At 43.5% G+C, this 23089-nt stretch overlaps 1 protein-coding gene across 1 annotated transcript in view; it reads right to left on the reverse strand.

Moving 5' to 3' along the window:
* The window catches only part of OLFM2 (olfactomedin 2), a 229359-nt gene that overhangs the window by 155789 nt on the left and 50481 nt on the right, over positions 1-23089 (reverse strand). The window contains exon 2 of the mRNA XM_040414881.1: positions 18550-18699. Within this exon, the coding sequence (XP_040270815.1) occupies positions 18550-18699 (150 nt within the window). The remainder of the gene's footprint in view (positions 1-18549; positions 18700-23089) is intronic.

The following is a 23089-nucleotide window of genomic DNA, read 5'->3' on the forward strand; positions in this document are numbered from 1 at the left end:
CATTGCCAGTTTTCGCAATCAAGATTATAATCTCAAATTCTCGAATTTTCAAATATATGATGAATATTCTACAAAATATTCGCGAAATATCGCGAGTTCGAATATTGCCCCTGCCGCTCATCACTATTAACAAACATTGATGTTTACCTGCCGCAATGGTTATTGTCAATAATTACAGTTTTTGTAGATACACATTTCAGTAGAAAACTAGATTTCAATTCCCTTTTGAATCACCGATTGAATATGACTGCAGTTCATGCATTTCATGAGAAGATTTCTTCCACCTGAATGAAAACAACTGTTCTTTCCTTTTGGCCAATTTATAATACTGTAAATACTCGCCCACTTCATACAATCCTCTGTGAACCAACAGTAAAAGGAATTATGATTCATTCAGCATGAAACTTCTAAATTGCAGAGGTGCTCACTCATAACAATGGAGATATGCCAGGAATATTTGCAGATGTAGACATTTCCAAATTGGCACAATGAAATGATGTGTGCAAATGAAATAATATCTTTAGTTTGGTAAAGTGGTGCAATACCTGACCCTTCCTATGGTTTTGTAATCAGATGACTGCCAATGATACATATTCTATGCCAAATTAAAACGGAAAAAAAAATATAAATAAATCTATAACTCATAGACCCTTTTTCAGACCCCATTTGAAATTGATGGAAACCCTAAAAAAAAAAGTTCAAATTGCCAGCTCACATTTAGTGAATCTGGGCTGTAGTGTGGTTATGTCTTACCCCTGTGCAACAGCTGTGATGTACTGTGGGGATCTGCTGTGATGTACTATTTTGGGGAGGGGGGGATCTGCTGTGACACATTGTTGCTGTAATAAAACAAAAAGTTGCCCTTCTCCTCATCCACTTTATCCAACTAAAAACAAATTGGAACAGGTTTTTCTTTATGCAGTGGTGTAAGGCTAGTTTCACACTAACGGCAGGGGAGTCCGGCAGGCTGTTGCGGCGGGTGAACAGCCTGTTGGATGCCGCTAGTTCACGTGTGCCCCTGGACTGCCGCTCCATCCCCATTGACTATAATGGTGGCGGAGTTCCGGCGGCAGTACGGCAGCGCATGGTGAGAGGCAGCTGGACTAAAAGTACTGCATGTCGTAGTTTTAGTCCGGCATATGTGAACTAGTGGCAGGACGGATCTGACAGGCTGTTCACCCGCCGGAACAGCCTGCCGGACTCCCCTGCCACTAATATGAAAGTACCCTAACTAGAAGTGACTGGGCCCCACAGTAGATTTTTTTATTCCCCCCCTTCCCCCACACACACACTTTCCCATCATCTTCTTAACAAACCCACTCCTCCCATGCAACCCCCACTCCTTTAGCTAGTCAAGATAGCTCTCTCACACCAGGCCCAGCAGCCAATCTGTCCTACACGTAATATTCTCTATCTCATGTGAAGGTTAATAGTGTCATTGTATATAATGTCATTGTATAATACTGTTAAGGGGGCCTTCACAATAAAAATTTTCAGTCCTCCTCCTGGATGGGCCCCGTAGCAGCCGCTTCCCCTGCTTATACTATAGCTACGCCCCTGGCTCTAAGTCTGCAGCCACAGTGCACAGGAAGGTATACAGTTATCATTGACTGCAACAGAAACTGTAAAATCTCTTTGCATTGAGCCTCCCCTAGTGGAGGCTCATCGTGTAATCAGAATAACTAGTTCACTGCCGAGCCCTCGCTCCCCCGAGCTGGAAGGTACGCCACTGGAAAGTAGTGACTATGGGAAGGGGAGTGGATGTAGGGACTAGATAAAAGGGAATGGAATAATATGCATTTATTTGGAAGAACAGGTGACAAAGGAGGTGATGCAGGTATGAGACATACATTCGGAAATCATTGTCTTTGGCACCAGGATAGCTTGTCCCAAACTTACACTTTTGTATTGCAGATTGGGTTCACAGACTGCTATGGGCCTGTAATGTTTCTTCAGGTGCCTACAGTTTCATATAAATCGAAGAGAAAATAAAGTTGGAGCATGTTCCAATGTATACTTTATTACCTATGGCACCGAAATTAGGAGATGCAATCACCCAAGCGCTTTGCCTCTTTGTTGGCCGTACCTATACATGAGCCAATGATTGGGAATGAGCATTTGTAAGTATGTTCTTTCTCTATAGCTTGCCCGATGCTCTGTCGATGCACCTCAACCCTCAATTTCCATATAAAATTAATATTACAATAAATGGTTGGAAGATCTGACTTGTGAGGGAAGAGAGGGACTTGTCATCACTAGTGCTGAGCGATGTTTAGAAAAATTTGATTTGACTGCTTCACCGAATTTCACAAAGAAATTTGCTTTGTGACAAATTACAATACTTTGTCACAAAGTGAATTTCTTTGTAAGTAGAGGGCACAATGACGGGGAAAGGCGATTGTGCCGCCCGCGTCATTGAGCCCCTCAGATGCCGCATTCATCACTGATCGCAGCATCTGAGAATAATAGTGAGGGAATTCAGGGGTTAATACAGTAAAAAAAAAAGAAAAAATACTCACCTTTTCCATTTGATTGTGAGGAGGCCATCTTGATTGAAGACACCACACGAAATCTTGTGCGGTGCGTAATCATGTCGTCACGCGGGATCTTCAATCAAGAGGATCTCAGCAGCGTCTTCTCACTCAATTTTTCCTGAAATTCGGATTGAAATTCCTGAAATCCGCTCAACCTTAGCCATCAACAACCCATGATATATTAGACCCATGTAGGTGTTGGAACTTTAGGGCAGGTTTACTAACCTGGTGTCATATTTAGACAGTGTTAAGCTAGACCAAGCTGTCTGAAGATGTACCAAATATATCACAGCGGCTAATGTGGTATGATAAAATTGGTGCATTGTTAGACTCTTTTGTCTAACTTTACACTACCTATTGATTGGACAATTGGTTGTCTTACTTTGCACTAAAATTTTGTTGATAAATCACAAGACCTACCACTGCCCTTCCCGTAAGTCATGCCCCCTTGTCTAGAGAGGCGCAAAATGTGTATATGCGTACATACATATATGTTTTGGGTCCACATTGAGCCAGAACTGTGGCATATCTACAGCGAGCCCTGGAGGAGCTGTTGCAGAGTATGGGAGTGATAAAGTCCCCGATGAGATGTTGTGTCATGGTGTACTACCTCAGGCTGTTGCTTCATGGGATTTGGTGCAGTGGAAATGTAGTACTGAAATATGAGGTCAGTAGTAAACATATAATAGTTTCTTCTACTAAGGCCTCATGCACACGACCATTCCGTTTTTTGCAGATCTGCAAAAAATGGAAGCCGCCTGTGTGCCTTCTGCAATTTGCGGAATGGAACGGGCGGGCCATTGTAAAAATACCTATTCTATTGTGGCATAGAAAACGGATCCGTCCCCATCATTTTGCTCCACAGCCCTAGGACGGAAAGCAAGATACAACATTTTGCGGTTTGCTCTCTGGTCTGGGAACGCAACTAAATGGAATGCATTTTGGAGCGCTCCGTTCTGTTCAGTTCAGTTTTGTCCCCATTGACGATAAATGGGAGCAAAACTGAAGCATTTTTTTCCGGTATTGAGCCCCTATGACGGAATTTAATACCGGAAAACTTTAACGCTAGTGTGAAAGTATCCTAAGGTCTAGGCTACACTTGTGGTACCACAATAGCATCGAAGGCAAGACAATCATGGCCTTGCCAGTAGTTCCATGACCACAAGTCAACCTATAGCCTGGGCTTCAGAAGTATAACTTTAAGATACTGAGCCCAATACAAAATTTGCCCCTATCAATCATGTGCCGGTTATAATGGTGATGATTTGGCAGAGGGGACTAGAGGTTTCAGGACTACCTCTGTACTAATTTTTTTTCTTTTTCACAAGAATTACTGCATCATTCTTCTCCCGTTTGTAAACATAAAAGAAAGTATTGTCTCATACAAGGGACATGGATGGTCAGACATATACACATATGTATCATTAGCAACCTTGGAAGTACAAAAAATAAACAGTCATTGGAAGAATTTCATATGGCACTTATGGGACAGGGTGATTATTTTTTTGGTCACCAGCCTAGAAGGACAGCCTGGCATCAAATATCGCTTGAAGAGTGAAAATTGCTGCAATTGTAATTACCCTGCAGGAGGATACGGCTGCCAGCTCACCGTGGACTGCTAGACCTGCTGATTTTCTTTTAAAAGCAAGTGGTTGTTAATGTTTTAAATAAAGCGGTAACCATCGGAGGTTTGACTCCCAGTAGAAGCATGACGGACAACAAAAAGGTGGCTTAAAAAATTTAATAGAGGTGAGCACAAATTTGCAGCGGGCTGCCTGCAAGGTTCAGAGAAAGAAGAATATTTTCAGATTAGCCCCGGGCAATCATGAAACTGAGTAGAGAACCGTGAGACTAGAAAAGACCTGATTTTTTCGTGGCATTTCAGGGACTTTCTGGCCTGGATTATCATCCCGCTAATGTATTCTCTGCAGAATATAAGCACCATCAATCCTAGATTCCTAGTAAGCTATATACAGTGGATACAAAAAGTCTACACACCCCTGTTAAAATGTCAAGTTTCTGTGGTGAAATTTTTTTTGACAAAGATAAATAATTTCAGAACTTTTTCCACCTTTAATGTGACCTATAAACTGTACCACTCAATTGAAAAACAAACTGAAATCTTTTAGGTGGAGGGAAGAAAACCCCAAAAAATTATGTGGTTGCATAAGTGTGCACACCCTCTTATAACTGGGGATGTAGCTGTGTTCAGAATTAAGCAATCACATTCACAATCATGGTAAATAGGAGTCAGCATGCACCTGCCATCATTTAAAGTGCCTCTGATTAACCCCAAACAATGTTCAGCTGCTCTAGTTGGTCTTTCCTGAAATTGTATTAGTCGCATCCCACAGCAAAAGCCATGGTCCACAGAGAGCTTCCAAAGCATCAGAGGGATCTCATTGTTAAAAGGTATCAGTCCGGAGAAGGGTACAAAAGAATTTCCAAGGCATCAGTTATGCCATGGAACACAGTGAAGACAGTCATCATCAAGTGGAGAAAATATGGCACAACAGTGACATTACCAAGAACTGGACATCCCTCCAAAATTAATGAAAAGACGAGAAGAAAACTGGTCTGGGGGGCTACCAAGAGGCCTACAGCAACATTAAAGGAGCTGCAGGAATATCTGGCAAGTACTGGCTGTGTGGTACATGTGACAACAATCACCCGGATTCTTCAAATGTCTGGGCTATAGGGTAGAGTGGCAAGACTAAAACCTTTTCTTACGAAGAAAAACATCCAAGCCAGGCTACATTTTGCAAAAACACATCTGAAGTCTCCCAAAAGCATGTGGGAAAAGGTGTTATGGTCTGATGAAACCAAGGTTGAACTTTTTGGCCATAATTCCAAAAGATATGTTTGGCTAAAAACAACACTGCACATCACCAAAAGAACACCATACCCACAGTGAAGCATGGTGGTGGCAGCATCATTCCAATGGGCTGTTTTTCTTCAGCTGGAACTGGAGCCTTAGTTCAGCTAGAGGGAATTATGAACAGTTCCAAATACCAGTCAATATTGGCACAAAACCTTCAGGCTTCTGCTAGAAAGCTTAACATGAAGAGGAACTTCATCTTTCAGCATGACAACGACCCAAAGCATACATCCAAATCAACAAAGGAATGGCTTCACCAGAAGAAGATTAAAGTTTTGGAATGGCCCAGCCAGAGCCCAGACCTGAATCCAATTGAAATTCTGTGTGGTGATCTGAAGAGGGCTGTGCACAGGAGATGCCCTCACAATCTGACAGATTTGGAGTGTTTTTTCAAAGAAGAGTGGGCAAATCTTGCCAAGTCAAAATATGCTATGCTGATAGACTCATAACTAAAAAGAGTGAGTGCTGTAATAAAATCAAAAGGTGCTTCAACAAAGTATTAGTTTAGGGGTGTGCACACTTATGCAACCATATTATTTTATTTTTATATTTTTTCTTCCCTCTACCTAAAAGATTTCAGTTTGTTTTTCAATTGAGTTGTACAGTTTATAGGTCACATTAAAGGTGGAAAAGGTTCTGAAATTACTTATCTTTGTCTAATTTTTTTTTACATCACAGAAACCTGACATTTTAACAGGGGTGTGTAGACTTTTTATATCCACTGTATGTACATTTTCTTCTCTGTTAGCGCCACCTGCAGTTCCCATGTGACTAAAATTCTTGCTCCCCTTCTCCTGCATTCAGTGGTGGACTAACATGCTCAGTAGCTTTACTGCTCTCTACCTTTTCTCAGTGTTCATCTAGTGATCTCTTCATGTAGCAGGGTCCAGACACCCTGCGTTCATTCAGCCCTACTTCTAGGTATATACAGTAGCTATATATTTTTAGACAGTGGAAAAAGAAATTGCATTGTATGTCATAGTTAGCGTTGAGCAAATTGAAGTTCGCGAAGTGTACTTCAATCCGAATTTCAGGAAAAATGTATTTGCCACAAAACCGAATTTCCTCATGCTTCGTGATAACGAATCGATTTTCCCTGAAATGGTGGTAAAAATAAAAAATAATCATGCTTACCACATCCATTTGATCACAAAGAGGTCTGTTAACAAACTCTCATACACTGCTGTCTACCTTGACCTTAGCCTGTCTAATGCACTGACTCTATGTTATCTCCCCTGACCTAACCAGATTAGTTTCATGAAATTGCATGTACTCTGCCTGCCCTAAACCTCTGCCTGTTTACCGACTATGAGTATTGCCTTACCCCTTGGTGCTTTGCACTAGTGTATCTGACGTCTGTGAGTGAGGTGCCAACTATACATGGACTGTGCCAAGAGGTAGCAACCTGGTTGGTTCCCAGCAGCGTAGACTAGATACTAGTATATGGATTAAAGGTTGAAAACCATGGGATCACCAGGACAACTCACTTAAGACTAGCCCAAAGTCAAACCAGTTAGTTGGTACAGTGGGTCCACACCCTCTGACCGTTACAGGCGCATGGGCATCAGATGTGGACCATGGAGCAATCGAAGAAGGTGAAGTGGTCAGATGAACTGTGTTTTCTTTTACATTCATGTGGACGGCGAGGTGCATGTGCAACACTTTCCTGTAAAGAGATCGTACCAGGAGGCACCATAGGAAGGAGGCAAGCTAGTGGAGTCAGTGTGATGCCCTAGGCCATGTTCTGCTGAGAAACCTTGGCTCCTGGTGAATTTATTTTGACACATACCACCTACTTAAACATTGCACAGGCAAATACACCAGTTTTCTGGTATTAAACATCTCCAAAGTATATTATTCATTGGGTGTGAGGCAATAGTGAACACTCAGCATAGGAGATAGCCCACAGAGTTAGTGTGGTCCTACTCATCCATTATGAGGTAATCACATGCTAGACAGCTTACCTTACCCCTATATCCTTAAGTGGAGTGGAACACCTGACTATATATGATTATATAATAGGAGGCCTGTGAGGTCTATGTGTGCAGGTTCCATCCTGTCTTAACTAAGAGCCAATACTTCATATTAGTTTAGGGCTCATTCAGACGGCCGTATGCTGTCCGCAAAAATGCGGATCCGTTTTTTTGCGGACAGTTCAGCATGTCCGCAAAAAAACTGATTGCATTGCGTTTCTTTGCTGACCCAATGGGGCCATGTCCTGATTTTCACTGACAAGTATAGGACATGTTTTATTTTGTTTTGATGAGCTGTGTAATGGAAGAAAAGGCCCCATAGAAGTGAATGGGACAGCTAAGGGTAGGTGTTGAAGGGCTTAGGACATGTGTCCCATGTGCCCTCACAATCATCCTGCCCTGGATTGGAGTAGAATATGTAATTACATGAATATTTAGTATGTGAATGATATTAGCATCATTATATAATTAGCCTATTCCTAGAACCATGGCTGACTGTAAGCTAGTCATTAATAAGCTCCAGTAGAGCACCATTTTTGCAGATGTAACTATACTGCTTGGGGTTATTGTGAATATTTTATATACCGACCATGGCTCCGTAGCTGAAGGATAAACCAGCTGCCAGACTACATCAAACTACTATCTGAACAGCGTCCCTCATATCAACCTGAATGTCTAATACTTGTCATTTCTAACATAGGTGAAACAGGAAAAAGCACCCACACAAATGTTTTCAAAAAACATTCTTCAAGCTCTCGGTGTCACCAAGGAAGTAATAGCAGCACTTTTCCCTGCATTATAATCCATGTATTTCCATGGGGTCTGTCTAATGGGAATTCATTAAGCCCACATTAAATAAATCTGTTAGCTAGGCTTAATTAGCAGAATTACAGATGTCAACTTGGCAATTATAACTGTCTGAAAACATTTCCATCCTGCAGTGATAAACATGCTGCACCGTATAATTATTGCAAGTATTTCCATACCCTGGTAATGAACTGGCAATACTGAATAATGATGCAGAGTATAACACTATTCCAGCAATATCCTAATCAGAAATATCAACCCAAAGACTGCTTCGGCAAAGTGCTAGGTGCTCCTCAGGCTGTTCTCGGAGCCCAAACTGCCTCAAGATGCCGCAAATCCTATAGAATCAAAATTTTGGGATTCCTCTTAGGCCTTATGCAGACGGTTGTGGGCCAGATTATGCTGGTTAGAAGGGACAGTGGTGCGGTTGTAGTACAGGGCTACCCCGCATGACAGCTACTGCAGCTCAGCCTCATTCACCTAGTGAAAGCATTGGTGATGCTAGGGCAGTATCTAGGCAAGCTGATTTGATAAATCAGTGATAAAGAGAGCCCAGGAGAGGCCCATGGGACAAAGCAGGGACAGCATTGCTGGGGTTGTAGAGGCACTGGGCCAAGAGGGTGAGGAAAAGGAGGAGTATTTTGTAGGTTTTAGGTAGAGGGGTTAGAAGGGAGGAGGACATTACTGTGGAAGAGCAGAGGACAAAGCTTATTCCCCCGTCCAACCCTTTATTTGTCTGTTATAGCAAAGTCATAGCAAGCTAAGTGGTGATGGGTGGGTAAGAATAATTAACATCAGGTGGAAGAAATACATTAGAGGGATGACCCAGGTTATAGTTGGAGAAATACCCAGTTCGAGTGTTCAGGTTCCTGTGGGATAATTAAAAGAGTTGGGGTCAGTAGAACGTGGTTACAGAAAATAGAAAGAGCTGATTTAAAGTAATTAAGCTTTCGATGGGTCGATGATCGACCCCCTAGTGTTATTATTAATATTTTATGTACATATATTGAGATGTCTTCTTATATTGGGTTAAACGTGTTGTATGTTAATGTTTTGTTATTAATATTGATTGTTCTGACCTTACCACGGTTCATTGATGTCAACTCTCATTTTGGGGTTAGATGGGTGGTTTTGGTCTGCATTCACCTCATGTCAAGCAAGGTCCTAAAACCATCATATTTCAGACATATAAGATTGAAATTTTGTTTTACATTTAGATAACATATTTAGCTGTGGACTACATTAGTATCATCTTTAGTACCATAGTTGACGTGTCCTTTTACCAACATAGAGTTGGTCCACTCTAGCTTACACAAGATAACTTTCCTTTTTTGCGGGTGATTTTCTGCACTTTAGATTTTTAGTGTAGCTTTTGAACTGGTGTTTTATTATTTTTATTATTTTTATATTTTTTTTGCCTTACAAACACCAGCTCCCAATGTTAGCTAAAGGTCCATTGGAAATATGAAGAGCAAGGACACAAGCATTTTGGTGTTTTTGCTCATTAGGTGTTGTTCTTTTGCCTTTCTGGCTTCTTTAAAAAATGCAGCTCTTGGTGTACTATAAAAATGTAATGGAGAAAATACCAGTGGTAGGACACAATGGCTAAGATTTACTAATCCTGTAGACAGAGTAAGCTTAGACCGGCTGTCTAGACCTGCACCAGATTTACCACAGGGACTCAGGCTGGATGATAAATCTGGGGCAGGGGTAGACACTTTTCTCTGATTTTATACCACCTGTTGTTGGTTGGCTGGCTTACTTTGAGACAGATTTTTAAGCCAGAATTGTGACACAATTTTGGTGCAAAATGACGCATTTTAGGTCTTGCCCTGTTTCCCCACAAAGCGAACCTGATTTCAGCTATGCCAGCCCCCCTCCCCCAGCAGGTTGGAAAAAAGTGTCGAAAATCTAGAAATTCTCCAATTTGTTCCACTTTTTAGACAGATATTGGCTCAGATACATTAGAAAAATGTAGTAGAAATGACTGTGTGTAAAGACCTTGATAGTGCTCTACATAATTATCAGAAGAATCACACCACACTATATTATTACTAGAGATGAGCGAATCAAAGTTGGCGAAGTGGAATTCAATCCAAATTTCAGGAAAAATTCGATTTGCACTGAATCCGAATTTCCTCACACTTCGTTGTAACAATTTTTTCCCTAAAATGGCTGCTGCACTTGTTGTTAGGACATAGAGCAAGGAACTCTGGGAATGAGGGATCATCACCCACAATGCCATGCATGCAGCCAATCAGCAGCCAGGCAGCCCTGTGATGTCACAGCCATATAAATAGCCTCAGCCATCTTGGATTCTGCCATTTTCCAGTGCACTTAGTGCAGGCAGAGACATCAGCAGGCGCTAGGGACAGTGCTAGGAAAGAGTTGAAAACTTTTATTTTGCTGTATAGAAGTTCAGGGAAAGGATAGGGAGGAATCATTCCACAGTATTGAAGCAGAACAGGGTTCAGTAGGGGAGGTTACAGCCTGGGTAATAGAAGCAATCCTATTACACCTTGCTGCACAGACTGCGGATCTAAATTGCCATTATACAGCTCTGTAATTCCAGCAAACCGTTCTTGTTATTGGGGTTTAACAGGGTTTATTGCAAGGAAATATTTCTACGTCTTATTTGCCCTTGTGCGGTGCACAGTGGCATAACTACTGGGGAAGCGGCTGACAAGGGGCCCGGCACCCGGCAGCATGTCAGTCAGTCTCAGAATTTAATACAGCGGCGGCCCCTTCACATACAGCGTCGGCCGCTTCACATACAGTGCCGCTCCACCCCCCGCCCCCTCCCCCGGTGCATCTTACTATCAGACAGCGCAAGCCGGTACAAGCCGGCATCGCGCTGGTCTAATTAGGCCCTCCTACCAAGTTCTGACCTGAGGAGGAAGAGGGAGCGGCAGGCAAGTGAAACAGCGCGGCAGACAAGAGAAGCAGCACGGCAGAGGCACAGCAGCGCACATCAGTCACTGGCCTTTCCAGGTATGTCAGTGCCCACTGCCTGTGTGCCCCCCTCGCCCATCCCTGGCTCTTTCAGCACATCCCTGGCCTGACCCTTATGTGCGTGGCTGCGCCCCTCTTGGCCTTGTTTGTGCCCACCCTGGCCCTTTCTGTGCCCCCCAAGCCCCTGTCTGCACCTCCCTGTCCCCTGTCTGCGCCCCTGGGTCCTGGCCCTTATCAGTGCCCCATCCCTGGTCCTTATCTGCACCCCCCTGGCCCTGGCCTGTGCCCCCCTAGGCCCCAGTCTGCACCCCTGTGCCCTGGCCATTATCTGTGCCCCCTCCCTGACCCTTGTCTGCCCCCCTGGCCCTTACCTGTGCCCCCTGGCCCATGTCTGTGCCCCTGGCCCTTATCTGTGCCACCCTGGCCTTTTTCTGCGCCCCTGTGTGCGCCTCCCTGGCCCTTGTCTGTGCCCCTTTGGCCCCTGTGCGTGCAACCATGGCCCTTTCAGTGCAGCCCCTGGCCCTTATCTGTGTCCTATGCCCTGGCCTGTGCCCCCCTCAGTCCTTGTCTGCGCTCCTGGCCCTTATCTGTGCCCCCTGGACTTTGTCTGTGCCCATGGCCCCTGTGTGCACCTCCCTGGCCCTTGTCTGTGCCCCCTTGGCCCCTGTGTGCGATACCCTGGCCCTTTCAGTGCAGTCCCTGGCCCTTATCTACGCCCCCCTGGCCCTGGCCTGTGCCCCCCCGGCCTTTGTCTGCACCTCCCCGGCCTTTGCCTGTGCCCCCCTAGGCCCTTGTCTGCGCCCCCCCTAGGCCCTTGTCTGCGCCCCCCCTTTCCTCTTGTCTGCACCTCCCCAGCCCTTGTCTGTGTCCCCCTTGCCCGTGTCTGTGCCCCCCTGGCCTGTGCCCCCCTGGCCCCTGTCTGCACCCCCCTGCTTGCTGTTCTGCCATCTACTACTGCTTATTTTGTTACTCTTATATATGCAGAGGGTGTGCACTTATATGTGCCATAATAAGCACTAGTATATGGCAGAACAGCTGGCAGAAAGGGGAGGCTGCCATGTACAATGACACTACATGACAGACAGTGTATGTTTGTATATATATATATCGTGACTAGCCAACGGAGTGGGGTTTACACAGGAGGAGGGAGTTGCGAAGTGTGGGGGGGGTATACAAAAATTTGCTGTGGGGCCCAGTCTCTTCTAGCTATGCCCCTGGCGGTGCAGTTATATGTTCTAAAGCAATTCTTTGCTTGTATTAGTGGGGGAAAAAGGGTTTATTAGCTGTTGTGTGGTGAAGTAAGAAAATTACAGCCTTTTTGGCGTGTATTAGTGGCAGAAAAATATATATTATTTGCTGTTCAGCGGTGCAGTTATATGTTCTAAAGTCCTTTCTGGTGTGTATTAGTGGCAAAAAAATATATATTATTTGCTGTTCAGCAGTGCAGTTACATGTTGTAAAGCACTTTTTTACATGTATTAGTGGCACAAAAAAAAGTATGTGCCGTTGTGTGGTGAAGTGAGAAAATTACAGCCCTTTTTGGCATGTATTAGTGGCAAAAAAATATATATTATTTGCCGTTCAGAGGTGCAGTTATATGTTCTAAAGCCTTTTTGGCGTGTATTAGTGGAAAAAAGTAAGGGCCTATTTGCCGTTCAGTGGTGCGGTTATATGTTCTAAAGCAGGCATGCTCAACCTGCGGCCCTCCAGCTGTTGTAAAACTACAACTCCCACAATGCCCTGCTGTAGGCTGAAAGCTGTAGGCTGTTCTGGCATGCTGGGAGTTGTAGTTTTGCAACAGCTGGAGGGCCACAGGTTGAGCACGCCTGTTTTAAAGCCTTTTTTGGCATGTATTAGTAGAAAAGAAAGGGCTTATTAGCCATTATGTGGTGAAGTGAGAAAATTACAGACTTTTTTGGGGTGTTTTAATTTCCTTTTTATTTATTTATTTGATCTAACAGTATGTCAACAGTATCCAACAGAGAAGTGACAGGCCCTGCACAGGGGAGGGGCAAAGGCCTAAATGTTTCTGGCGCAGGCACAGGTTGCAGCAGGAGTCACAGCAAGAGGCCTGAGCTCCCGGTGTCATCTAGTGGTCGTGTCTTGACCAGCAACCCAGCGGTAATTACATGGTTGACTCGGTCATCCACTTGGTCCCAAGTGACATCAGACACCCCTAGTCAAGAGTCGGTGGGTTCATCAGACACAATCTTTGGTTGGCATGGCCCGGGAGCAGGCTCTGTGCCCTCACCTGTCCTCAATCTGCCTCTGTACTTTTCTGTTCCCTCAGCCAGAGAAGTACTATATGTCGTGGGCTCAGCTCCACTATACAGCGAGGACGAGCTACTAGAAGACAGTCAGCAGCTACTGCCCAGCCAAGATCCGGAGGAAACATCCACCGCTTCCTCCGCTAGGTGGGCAAGTAGTTAGAGGAGAGTGGCGTGGGAGCTGGTGTTGCGAGTGCTCAGACTCCTGACCCAGAGACTGTTGAGGACGACATCAGTGACATGCAGACTGTACTCAATGACGATGATGTAGCTGATCGCACTTAGGAGCCGGGTGAATTAGGGGCTTCATCATCATCGGGAGAAGAGGGTGGCAGCTTGCCCATGAGGCAGTGGTGGAGCCAGCAAGTGGCTACCGTGGACGGGAGTCAACAGGGTGGCAGCAGTGGGAGGTCTGGAGCCAAACGTCCCCGGGGTAGACCAGGAGCTTCGCAGGAGATAACCTGCCCAGGAAATCGTCCACTGCCAGGACAATTCACAGTGCCCCTACAGCATAACATGTGCAGGGCATGGCAGTGTCATGCTGTTCTGCACCTTGTTTGCCTGGGCGATTGGAGTCACACAGGGAGGGAACAGCTCCGTATCCTTCATCAAGAAATAGAATCCTGGCTTTCTCCACAACAACTAAAAATCGAACCATGGTGACCGACAATGGGAAGAACATGGTGTTGGCGCTGCACACTCCGCTGTGTAACTTCGATGTCAGCCAGTGGCAGCTCATGCGTGACACCTGCCATTTGCTCATGCCCTTTGATGAGGCCACGGAACTACGGAATGAACAACATCATTCCACTGCTTCATGTCCTGGTACAGATGCTGGAAAATCTGTCTGGAGACGTGGCACCTAGATGTCACGGCCACATGAGTCCTGTGAGAGCTGAACTGGAGGAGGAGGAGGAGGACATTGGAGCACAAGCAATGTGTAGCGAAATGGGTGGTTTTTCTACACAGGTGACCTGAGAGGAGGAGCAGGAGCAGTGAGAGGAGCTACAGGGCGATGAGGAAGACGAGGCAGAGGACCCAGACACACCGTGGTAGTATCCAGTGAAGATGGAGGCAGGGAGTCCCTCCGAGTCACTTCCACAAATGGCCCGATGCATGCCCACTTGCTTGCGTAGTGACAGCCAAGGAATGACTTCTGGCTGTCCTCCTTGTTGGACCCTCGCTACCGGTCCAAAATGGTGGCCTTTTTTACACCCGCTGAGAGGAAGAACAAACTGAACTACTATAGAGACATACTATATAGTCAGTTGGCCGCTGCCTATCTGAGTCATCGTCCATCTTCTCGCAGGTCTGACTGGGGGTGCCCTCTGTGGCAGGGTGAAGGGGGTAGGAGCAGTTCCAGCTCCATCAGCAGCAACTTGAGTCTAGAGTCGATGATTAGCACATTTCTTCACCCGCCTAGTAAAGAAACTACTCACCAGCAGCAGCTAGACCTGGAGCAGTACCTGAACCAGCAGGTGGTGGCATATTTGGACAGGACTCTGCCACCCCACATTGAATATCCACTGGACTACTGGGAAACCAAACTTGATTTGTGGCCGCAACTGGCAAAATTTGCCCTGGCAAAGCTATCCTGCCCAGCCAGTAGTGTGGCACCAGAGCGTGTGTTTAGTGCGGCGGAGGCCATAGTTACCCCAAGAAGAACTCGCCTGTCCACCCAAAATGTGGAGAGACTGACCTTTGTCAAGGTGAATCAGGCGTGGATCAGCCAGGATTTCCACCCACCAATGTCTGATGCATCAGACTAGATCATCCATGGTGCCACACCAACAATTTGACAAAAGAGACCGTTTTCATCTGGCTACCTGCCTCAGCTACTATTCTGATGCTGCCACCCACCTGATGCCACACATCTGATGCCAAGTGCTCCTTATTTAACCCACCATCTTCAGCTGGTACTGGTAATGCCACCCACCTCTGCACTCTGTCAACGGGTCTCTCTGTGGTCTCTTGATGCTGCTGCCACCTCACCACTCAGGTCTCCTGATGCTTCTGCTGCCACCTCCACACTGTCATTGTGCCACCCTGTGGACTCCTGATGATGCTGCTGCCACCTCCACACTCTGTCATTGTGCCACTCTGTGGCCACCTGATGCTGCTGCTGCTACCTCCACACTGTCATTGTGCCACTCTGTGGCCCCCTCCTGATAATGCTGCTACCTCCAGACTCTGTCATTGGGCCACTCTGTGGTCTCCTCATGCTGTTTCCACCTCACCACTATGTCATAGGGCCACTCTGTAGACTGCTCATGCTGTTCCCACCCTCCCCACTTCATGACTGGGCCACTATTTTGCCTTTCAGCCTGGCTGACATCATCATTTATTTGACCTTTCTTCTGATCTGTCAGAAGGAAGGAAAAATTAGACGCACAACGGATCCTGTCTATGTAACAGACATGGTCCCTATTTGGCTTATGATTTGGTAGCCAAAAGCAGGAGTGGGTACAAAACACAGAAGACATACAAATATTCCATTCAAGTGTCATCTCTATTTTGGATCCACTCTTTTTGGCATTAGCAATACTGACGGATTACTGACCAAAGGCAGATGTTTCACAGACAGGATCCGTTTTTTGGGGGTTAATATTCTGACGGATGAGAGAAAAGGCTAAATAATTAGTGACGCCAACACAAACTTACTGCTGACACCCTCTACTTGTATAAGTGTTTAATAGAACAGGTTCTGTAAAAATCTATGTGGAATCAGTGAATTGGTGGAATAGGAGTGCGCTCTTTCACGCTATAGTAGGATCTTGGGCCTCTGCACGGTTCTTTATACCTGCCGCTAACATTGACCCATAAGGATGAGTTCACACTTGACTTATTTAGTCAGTTTTGGCCCCGTAACCCCAAATAAGTGGTGTGCAGTGATATTAAGAGCGACGCCTGTCATCTACATGTCATACTCACTTACAGTATTGTTTCACTACGACAGCAGACTCCCTATGCGTGTTACAGCAAGGCACAGTGTTCTACGCCACTATAAAGGCTCTCTGCAGCCAGGAAATAGCCATTTTTTAACGTGATTCACCACAAATAAATTCACATTGAACCAAATGATAAATTATAATTTCATATTTCATGCAATTTAATTACTTTTTCATGCTCGATAATTACATGTAAAAAAAATGAATAATGACACCTTTACTGCACTTGATAAAAGGATTATCAATTTTAAGGGGCAGGAATACTTCAGCATTTTACCATCTATTTTATGGCCACAATATCTAGCCCTACTGAACTAGACATAGATCAGTGTCAAAATCCAAATGCAAAATCCCAGTAAGTTTTGGCTGTCTCTATCTAATATTTTTCCTATCTGGTAGATTTAATAGAATGGCAAACATTGGCTGGCTAGCTAGCTGTTCAGGACATGGCATCCTAGGCATTAACAACCAACTACACAGAAACTAGATGATACTCTTGGGTCCGTAACTGAAAAATGTTGACTGGATTGGAATTATAAGTAGATTAATGTGCCCTCATAGTTCCCACAGTGGTTTTTATGTAGCTCCTCTAGACTATGGGCTGGAGTGAGAGAAATCTGGGTTCCCAAACAATAACTGTCATAGGCACTTTAAGAGTCCCAGACAAGAAGTTGTCTGAGCTGGTTGGTTGTAGCACCTGTGGATACTTAAAAGGGATTCACACTTCTTGGTTCAGGATCCCACATGCAAAATCACCAGCTCTCCATTGGGCCAGTCCAAGCCTATTAACCCCTCTTGACTCTCTTGGATCAGAATAACATAAAGGCAAGTAGGAACTGGGAAATCATCAACACAGGAGCAGCAGAGGACTGGTAATGACTTTTTTTAAAAATGGAATTTCAACCATTTACTGGCCAGAATTTTTTTTTTTTGTGCAGGTTCTGTTAAACCTCAAGGAGTGCTACATTGCTTGTTTTTCCCCATACTCAGTTGGCCCTGTCAAGATATACAGCAAATTAAGTTTCATAGCATAGCTCAAGACATTTTCTGGAAGATTTCTAGGACTACACAAATGAATTATGTGTTCCTGAAATATTTTTTTGATGATGAAGTGTGATATGAGGCCTCTCTGGGCTGTTGATTACTAAGAAGGCTGCAAGAGGTAAATATGGAGAGTTCATGGACATCTACTGTATATGTTCATCTATCTTGTGTATGCCATTTTTGGGGAGACAATTGCTGGAGACATTTTACTTGATGCTCATCACCATCTTCTGCCAATCCTGTTCTGATGTTTTTCCAGTTTCCACTTGCCTCTACTTCCTGGTTCCTCTTGACACACAGGAAATGACATCACAGTTCATCAATGGCCGCAGTGGTGACTCATCTCAGCAAATGAATGGTCAAGCAGTCATTTCCTGTGTGCTCAGAGGGACCAGGACATAAAACCAGCAGAGACCTGGAGAGAAAGCAGCAGAGGATTGGTGAGGTATCATTTATTTAGCTTTTTTAAATACCATTCAGACTTCTTTTTTAAGAAATGCAGTCTGGTGAATCCTTTCTCAAGGGAGTGCCTTGTCTGCTGCAGCGGGTGGCAGTTGAAGGATGAAACAAAGCATGTGCTACAACCTCAAATGGACAGAAAAAGTCCAAATAGCAGGCGGTGCTGTACAAATAAAATTTTTTTATTCTTTGAATAACTCAGTGGCTATTCCTAATTTTTAATTATGGCCAATAACAAAAGTATTCAGGTACTGTAATTTTTGGAAAATCAGCACCATCATAATGGAAATGCAGCATTAAATAGTGTCTCTTGAACTCAATGGGTCATCTGTGTACTGCATGAATATAGTGGTTTCTCAAGAACAAGAGATATTATTTGTAGGTGCTCTCTGTTTGTCAACTTGTGAGGGTCCCATAGAAGGGACCCTTCTCTACTAACTTAAAAATTCCTACTATTGTACAGATGTAGTAGAGTTAACACATATGCTTTTATGGGACGTGTTATCTAAACTAAATGCGTTAAGCAAACACCTTCAATAGTTTTTCAATGGCTTTTGTTTCAAGATAACGCGATGAGAAAGAAATTTGAGTTAAGAGTTTGGGTGTTAACCCTGCTACATCTGTATTTGAAATTAGCTTTTCTAAACCAGACAACTCCTTCCAAACACACGTTCTATATTTTGTTACCTTTTCCATCAATTGTCTTAGCTGTCGACTCCGAGGGTCTCTGGAGCAGCTCGTCTGTGCCGGTGCCACCACTGTGCAGATGCATTTGCCATCAGGGGCTTGCGCTGATGTATATATTTGCCAACCATCTTCAGGACTGGGAAAGAGGGTCTAGAAAGAGAATATAAGAAGACATTATGGATTTCTTCTTAATTACTTAAATACTCAGCATTACTTATCACTTATCCTGTACTGATCCTGAGTTGACTCCTGTCTTATACTCCAGAGCTGCACTCACTCCACTGCTGGTGGAATCACTGTGTACATATATTACATTACTTGTCCTGTACTTATCCTGAGTTACATCCTATATTATACTCCACAGCTGCGCTCGCTATTCTGTTGGTGGAGTCACTGTGTACATACATTACTTATCCTGTACTGATCCTGAGTTATATCCTGTATTATACTCCACAGCTGCGCTCGCTATTCTGTTGGTGGAGTCACTGTATACATACATCACCTTACTTATCCAGGATTGATCCTGATTTTTCTCCCATACTCCAGAGCTGCACTCACTATTCTGCTGGTGCAGTCACTGTGTTACATACATTAAATTACTTATCCTGTACTGATCCTAAATTACATCCTGTATTATAATCCAGAGCTGCACTCACTATTTTGTGGGCTTTAGAGCTGCAGTCTTATCATTCCAAGTCACCTCAATGTCTGTACAATGTTTGCTCGAGGTGAGCTGCATTCTCAAAATTTTTTAGCCTTTAGATCAGATACTATGAAGTGTCTAATGTAGGAAAAAATTGCTATCTCACTGCACTATAGGGGATTCGCTAAGTTACAATATTATAGTTTGTTTATATGCTTGTTGACTGTAATGGCAACACGCAGAATTGTGAATGCAGCTCTGGAGAATATTATAGGCTAAAACTCAGGTACAATACAAAGTAAGCAAAGAAATGTACTTTACAAAGTGGTTTTGTTGAATTGTTCATTGTATTTTGTCCAGGAAGGGTTAATCGTTTTCCTTTATGTGTGAAAATAGTTGTACTAAGTGGGAGCTGGATGTTTTTTGGCCCATGAGCATTAATATTATTCATGATTTTGCTCATGGGCCATGACCTCCATCCTGAAGCCCCAATTCAATTTAATTTTAGGAAGTGAGATGTGGTAGGCTGAGGGCCTAGTGGATTCTTCCCCCCATGTAGTCAATGCAGGGCCAGAGTAACATCCCCTTTACAGTGACGCTATCTATCAACTCAATGTCTCACATTTAGAGATGACAAAAAAATTCTACATAAAGTGAATTCATTACTAGAGATGAGCAAACTTCTTAAAAGTTCGATTCGGCTGATTCGCCGAATTTCACCCAAAAATTTGCTTCATGGTGAATTACTTCGTCACGAAGCGCATTTTTTTGTAAGAAGCGGGTGCAAAGACAGGGAGCAGCGATAGCGCCGTCCCCGTCATTGTACCCCTCAGATGCCGCGTTCATACATGATCGTGGCCTCTGAGTGTAAAATTAACAATAGAAACAAAAAAAAATCAAACTTCATTTGCTCGCGACGGGCCAGCCGCCGCTTGCTTGAAGATCTCGGTCGAAATCCCAGTCGGGATTTCGGCCGAGATCTTCAAGCAAGAGGGAGGCTGGCGGCCCATCTCGAGCAAATGAAGGGGGTAAGTTTGAATTTTTCAGTTTTTTATACTATTTCAGGTAAAATTGATTTGCTGACACGAAGCACAAGGAAATTCAGCTTCTAGGCGAATCGAATTTATCCTGAAATTCGGATCGAATTCCACTTCGTGGGATTCGATTCACTCATCCCTGTTCATTACCAATTCCCAAAAGATTCTAATTTTGGCAAATCCAAAACTTTTGTTATTTGTCCGGCACGAATCGCTCAAAATGGCAGGCACCATTTTATAGTTCAAGAAGACACCTAACGCCAAGATAGAAATATAGCTACAAAAGCGAGCCACACCTGTGTATATCATAAGTCACCTAACTTTCCAATTAAAGAAACAAACCACAGAGGATTACCATCTTAAAAATAACAATATTGCACATATTATAAAAAAGTATCAGCAGGAGCAACATATATACTGAAGATTACGGGGGACTGAGCTAGTGATACATATAATATGGATAGGGTTGAAAGAATCGAACCTGACGAAGAGGAATTCGATCCGAATTTCAGGGAAAATTTGATTTGCCGGAAAGCCGAATTTCCTTATGCTTCGTGTTAGTGAATCGATTTTCCCTGAATGGCGTTAATAATTTTTAAAAAATCATACTTACCTCATCAGTTTGAGCATGAAGAGCCGACCGCTGCCAACTTGATTGAAGATCCCGCATGAAATCCCGTGCGCGGTGATGTATGACGTCAACACGCCGGCGGACGTGATGATGTCATCACGGGTCGCTTGAGATTTCGCGCTAGATCTTCAATCAAGATAGCGGCGGACGACTCTTTGCCATCAAATGGATGAGGTAAGTATGATTAAATTTTTTTTATATTTTACGCTGTATTATTAGTACTGTCAGATGCCATGATCTGCTATGAACGCGGCATCTGAGGGGTACAATGACGCGGATCGGCGCAATGAACGCTCCCTGTCATTGCACCCACTACTTACAAAGAAATGCGCTTTGTGACAAAGTAATTAATCACACAGCAATTTTTTGTTTTAAATTCTGCAAATTTTTCAATACTTTGCTCATCACTAAATATGGACACTGCCCTCTCCCTTGACCGACATAAGCATATATAAATGCCATATATATTATATTAACCATAGGTAGACCACCTCCACACTAAATGTAAACTGGCAAGATGTACTGTAGCATGCACAAAATGTATACCAAGGAGAAGGTAAGTATAGAAAGTAGAGATTATACCGACCTGTGAGGCACCACACTATGACGCACGTTTCACTCAATCAAGAAGCAAAATTCCTTGAGGAAACAAGAAGTAAAACGCGTGTCATGGTGTGGGGCTTCACTGGTCAGTGTATTCTTTACTTTCTATACTTATTTTATCCTTGCTATACATTTTGTGCCTGTTATATCATGCCAGTTTACATTCAGGGTGGAGGTGGTTTACCTATGGCAGGGTTTCTCAACTCCGGTCCTCGGGACCCACCTACCGGTCAGGATTTGAGAATATCCCACAGAATGAATACCTGTGGTAAGTCCTGATGCATGGTCACTAATTATATCACCTGCTCAACACTAAGGAAATCCTGAAAACATGACTGGTAGGTGGGTCCCGAGGACCGGAGTTGAGAAACCCTGACCTATGGTGTGACTCGCTTTTGGAGTAGTATTTCTATCTTGTTGTTATAGACTAGTGTTGATCACGAATATTCGAATTTAGAATTTTTATCGCGAATATAGGTACTTCGAAAATAGTTATATATATTCGAAATTTCGAATATTCGAATTTTTTCAGATTTTTTTATTTTATTTTTTTTAATTTATTTTTTCATCAGTACACATGATCCCTCACTGCTTCTAGCTTGTGGGTCAATAAGAAGGCTGCAATATACTTGACTTTAGGAGTAGTAGTGTTTGCGAATTTTGCTCTATATTCGTTTTTTTTTTTATATTCGCTATATTGCTATATATTCTTGTTTTAGAATATTACGAATATTCGAAAAAACGAAGTTATAGCAATATAGAGAATATTCAAAAAAAATCGAATAGAGCAATTTAGCTAATATAGTGATATAATCTTCTTTGTCTAATAGTTGTAAGTTGAAAAATTTGCAATAAAAAATTTGAATCCGAAAATTCGAGTTCCGAAAATTCGCTTATTGCACAATCATTACCTTTCCGATTTTTTGAGTAAAAAAAAAATCGCGAATTTTCGAATTTGAGAATTTTCGGCAATATTCTACAAAATATTCGCGAAATATCGCGAATTCGAATATGACCCCTGCCGCTCATCACTATTATAGACCATAAAGACAAACAAGAATGTGTTGGCCATGAAAAAGAAATGCATTTTGGATTATTTTTTTTAATAAAAATAAATAAAAAGTCTGACAATACAGTGTGCTATTAAACGGGCAGTTTGCTACCACCCTTTTATCCATAGCCAAATATTTGGCTGTCATTTTGACATTACCAATGCTGTCTTTGTGCTTTAGTTTAAAAGGAGGTTGGATACAGTCCTAGAAGACCCCCAGAGGCCATCAATATCTGATTGGCAAGGATCTCACACCCCGCACCTCAACTAATTAGCTGTTCTACATAGCGCTGGAGCTGGAAGCGAATAAGACCAGCACTGCAGTAACCATCTTCATCGACAACAAACAATGGATGGCACTGTGTAGTTCCAGGACCAGACCTACTTTGGAAGACCCAATCAATGGGGGGGGGGGGGTTGTTAGATCCTTTAAAATCTGTAGGGGTGTCGGCTGATCATATATTGATGGCTTAGCCTGAGGATAGGCCATCAATATTAAATCCTGGAAAAAACCTTTAATGTGTCTAGGTTTACATACTATATAATTTTTGTTCCCGGTACACTATCTATTTTTG

The sequence above is a fragment of the Bufo bufo genome, chromosome 1 (assembly GCF_905171765.1).
Source record: "Bufo bufo chromosome 1, aBufBuf1.1, whole genome shotgun sequence".
Taxonomy (NCBI): Eukaryota; Metazoa; Chordata; class Amphibia; order Anura; family Bufonidae; genus Bufo; species Bufo bufo.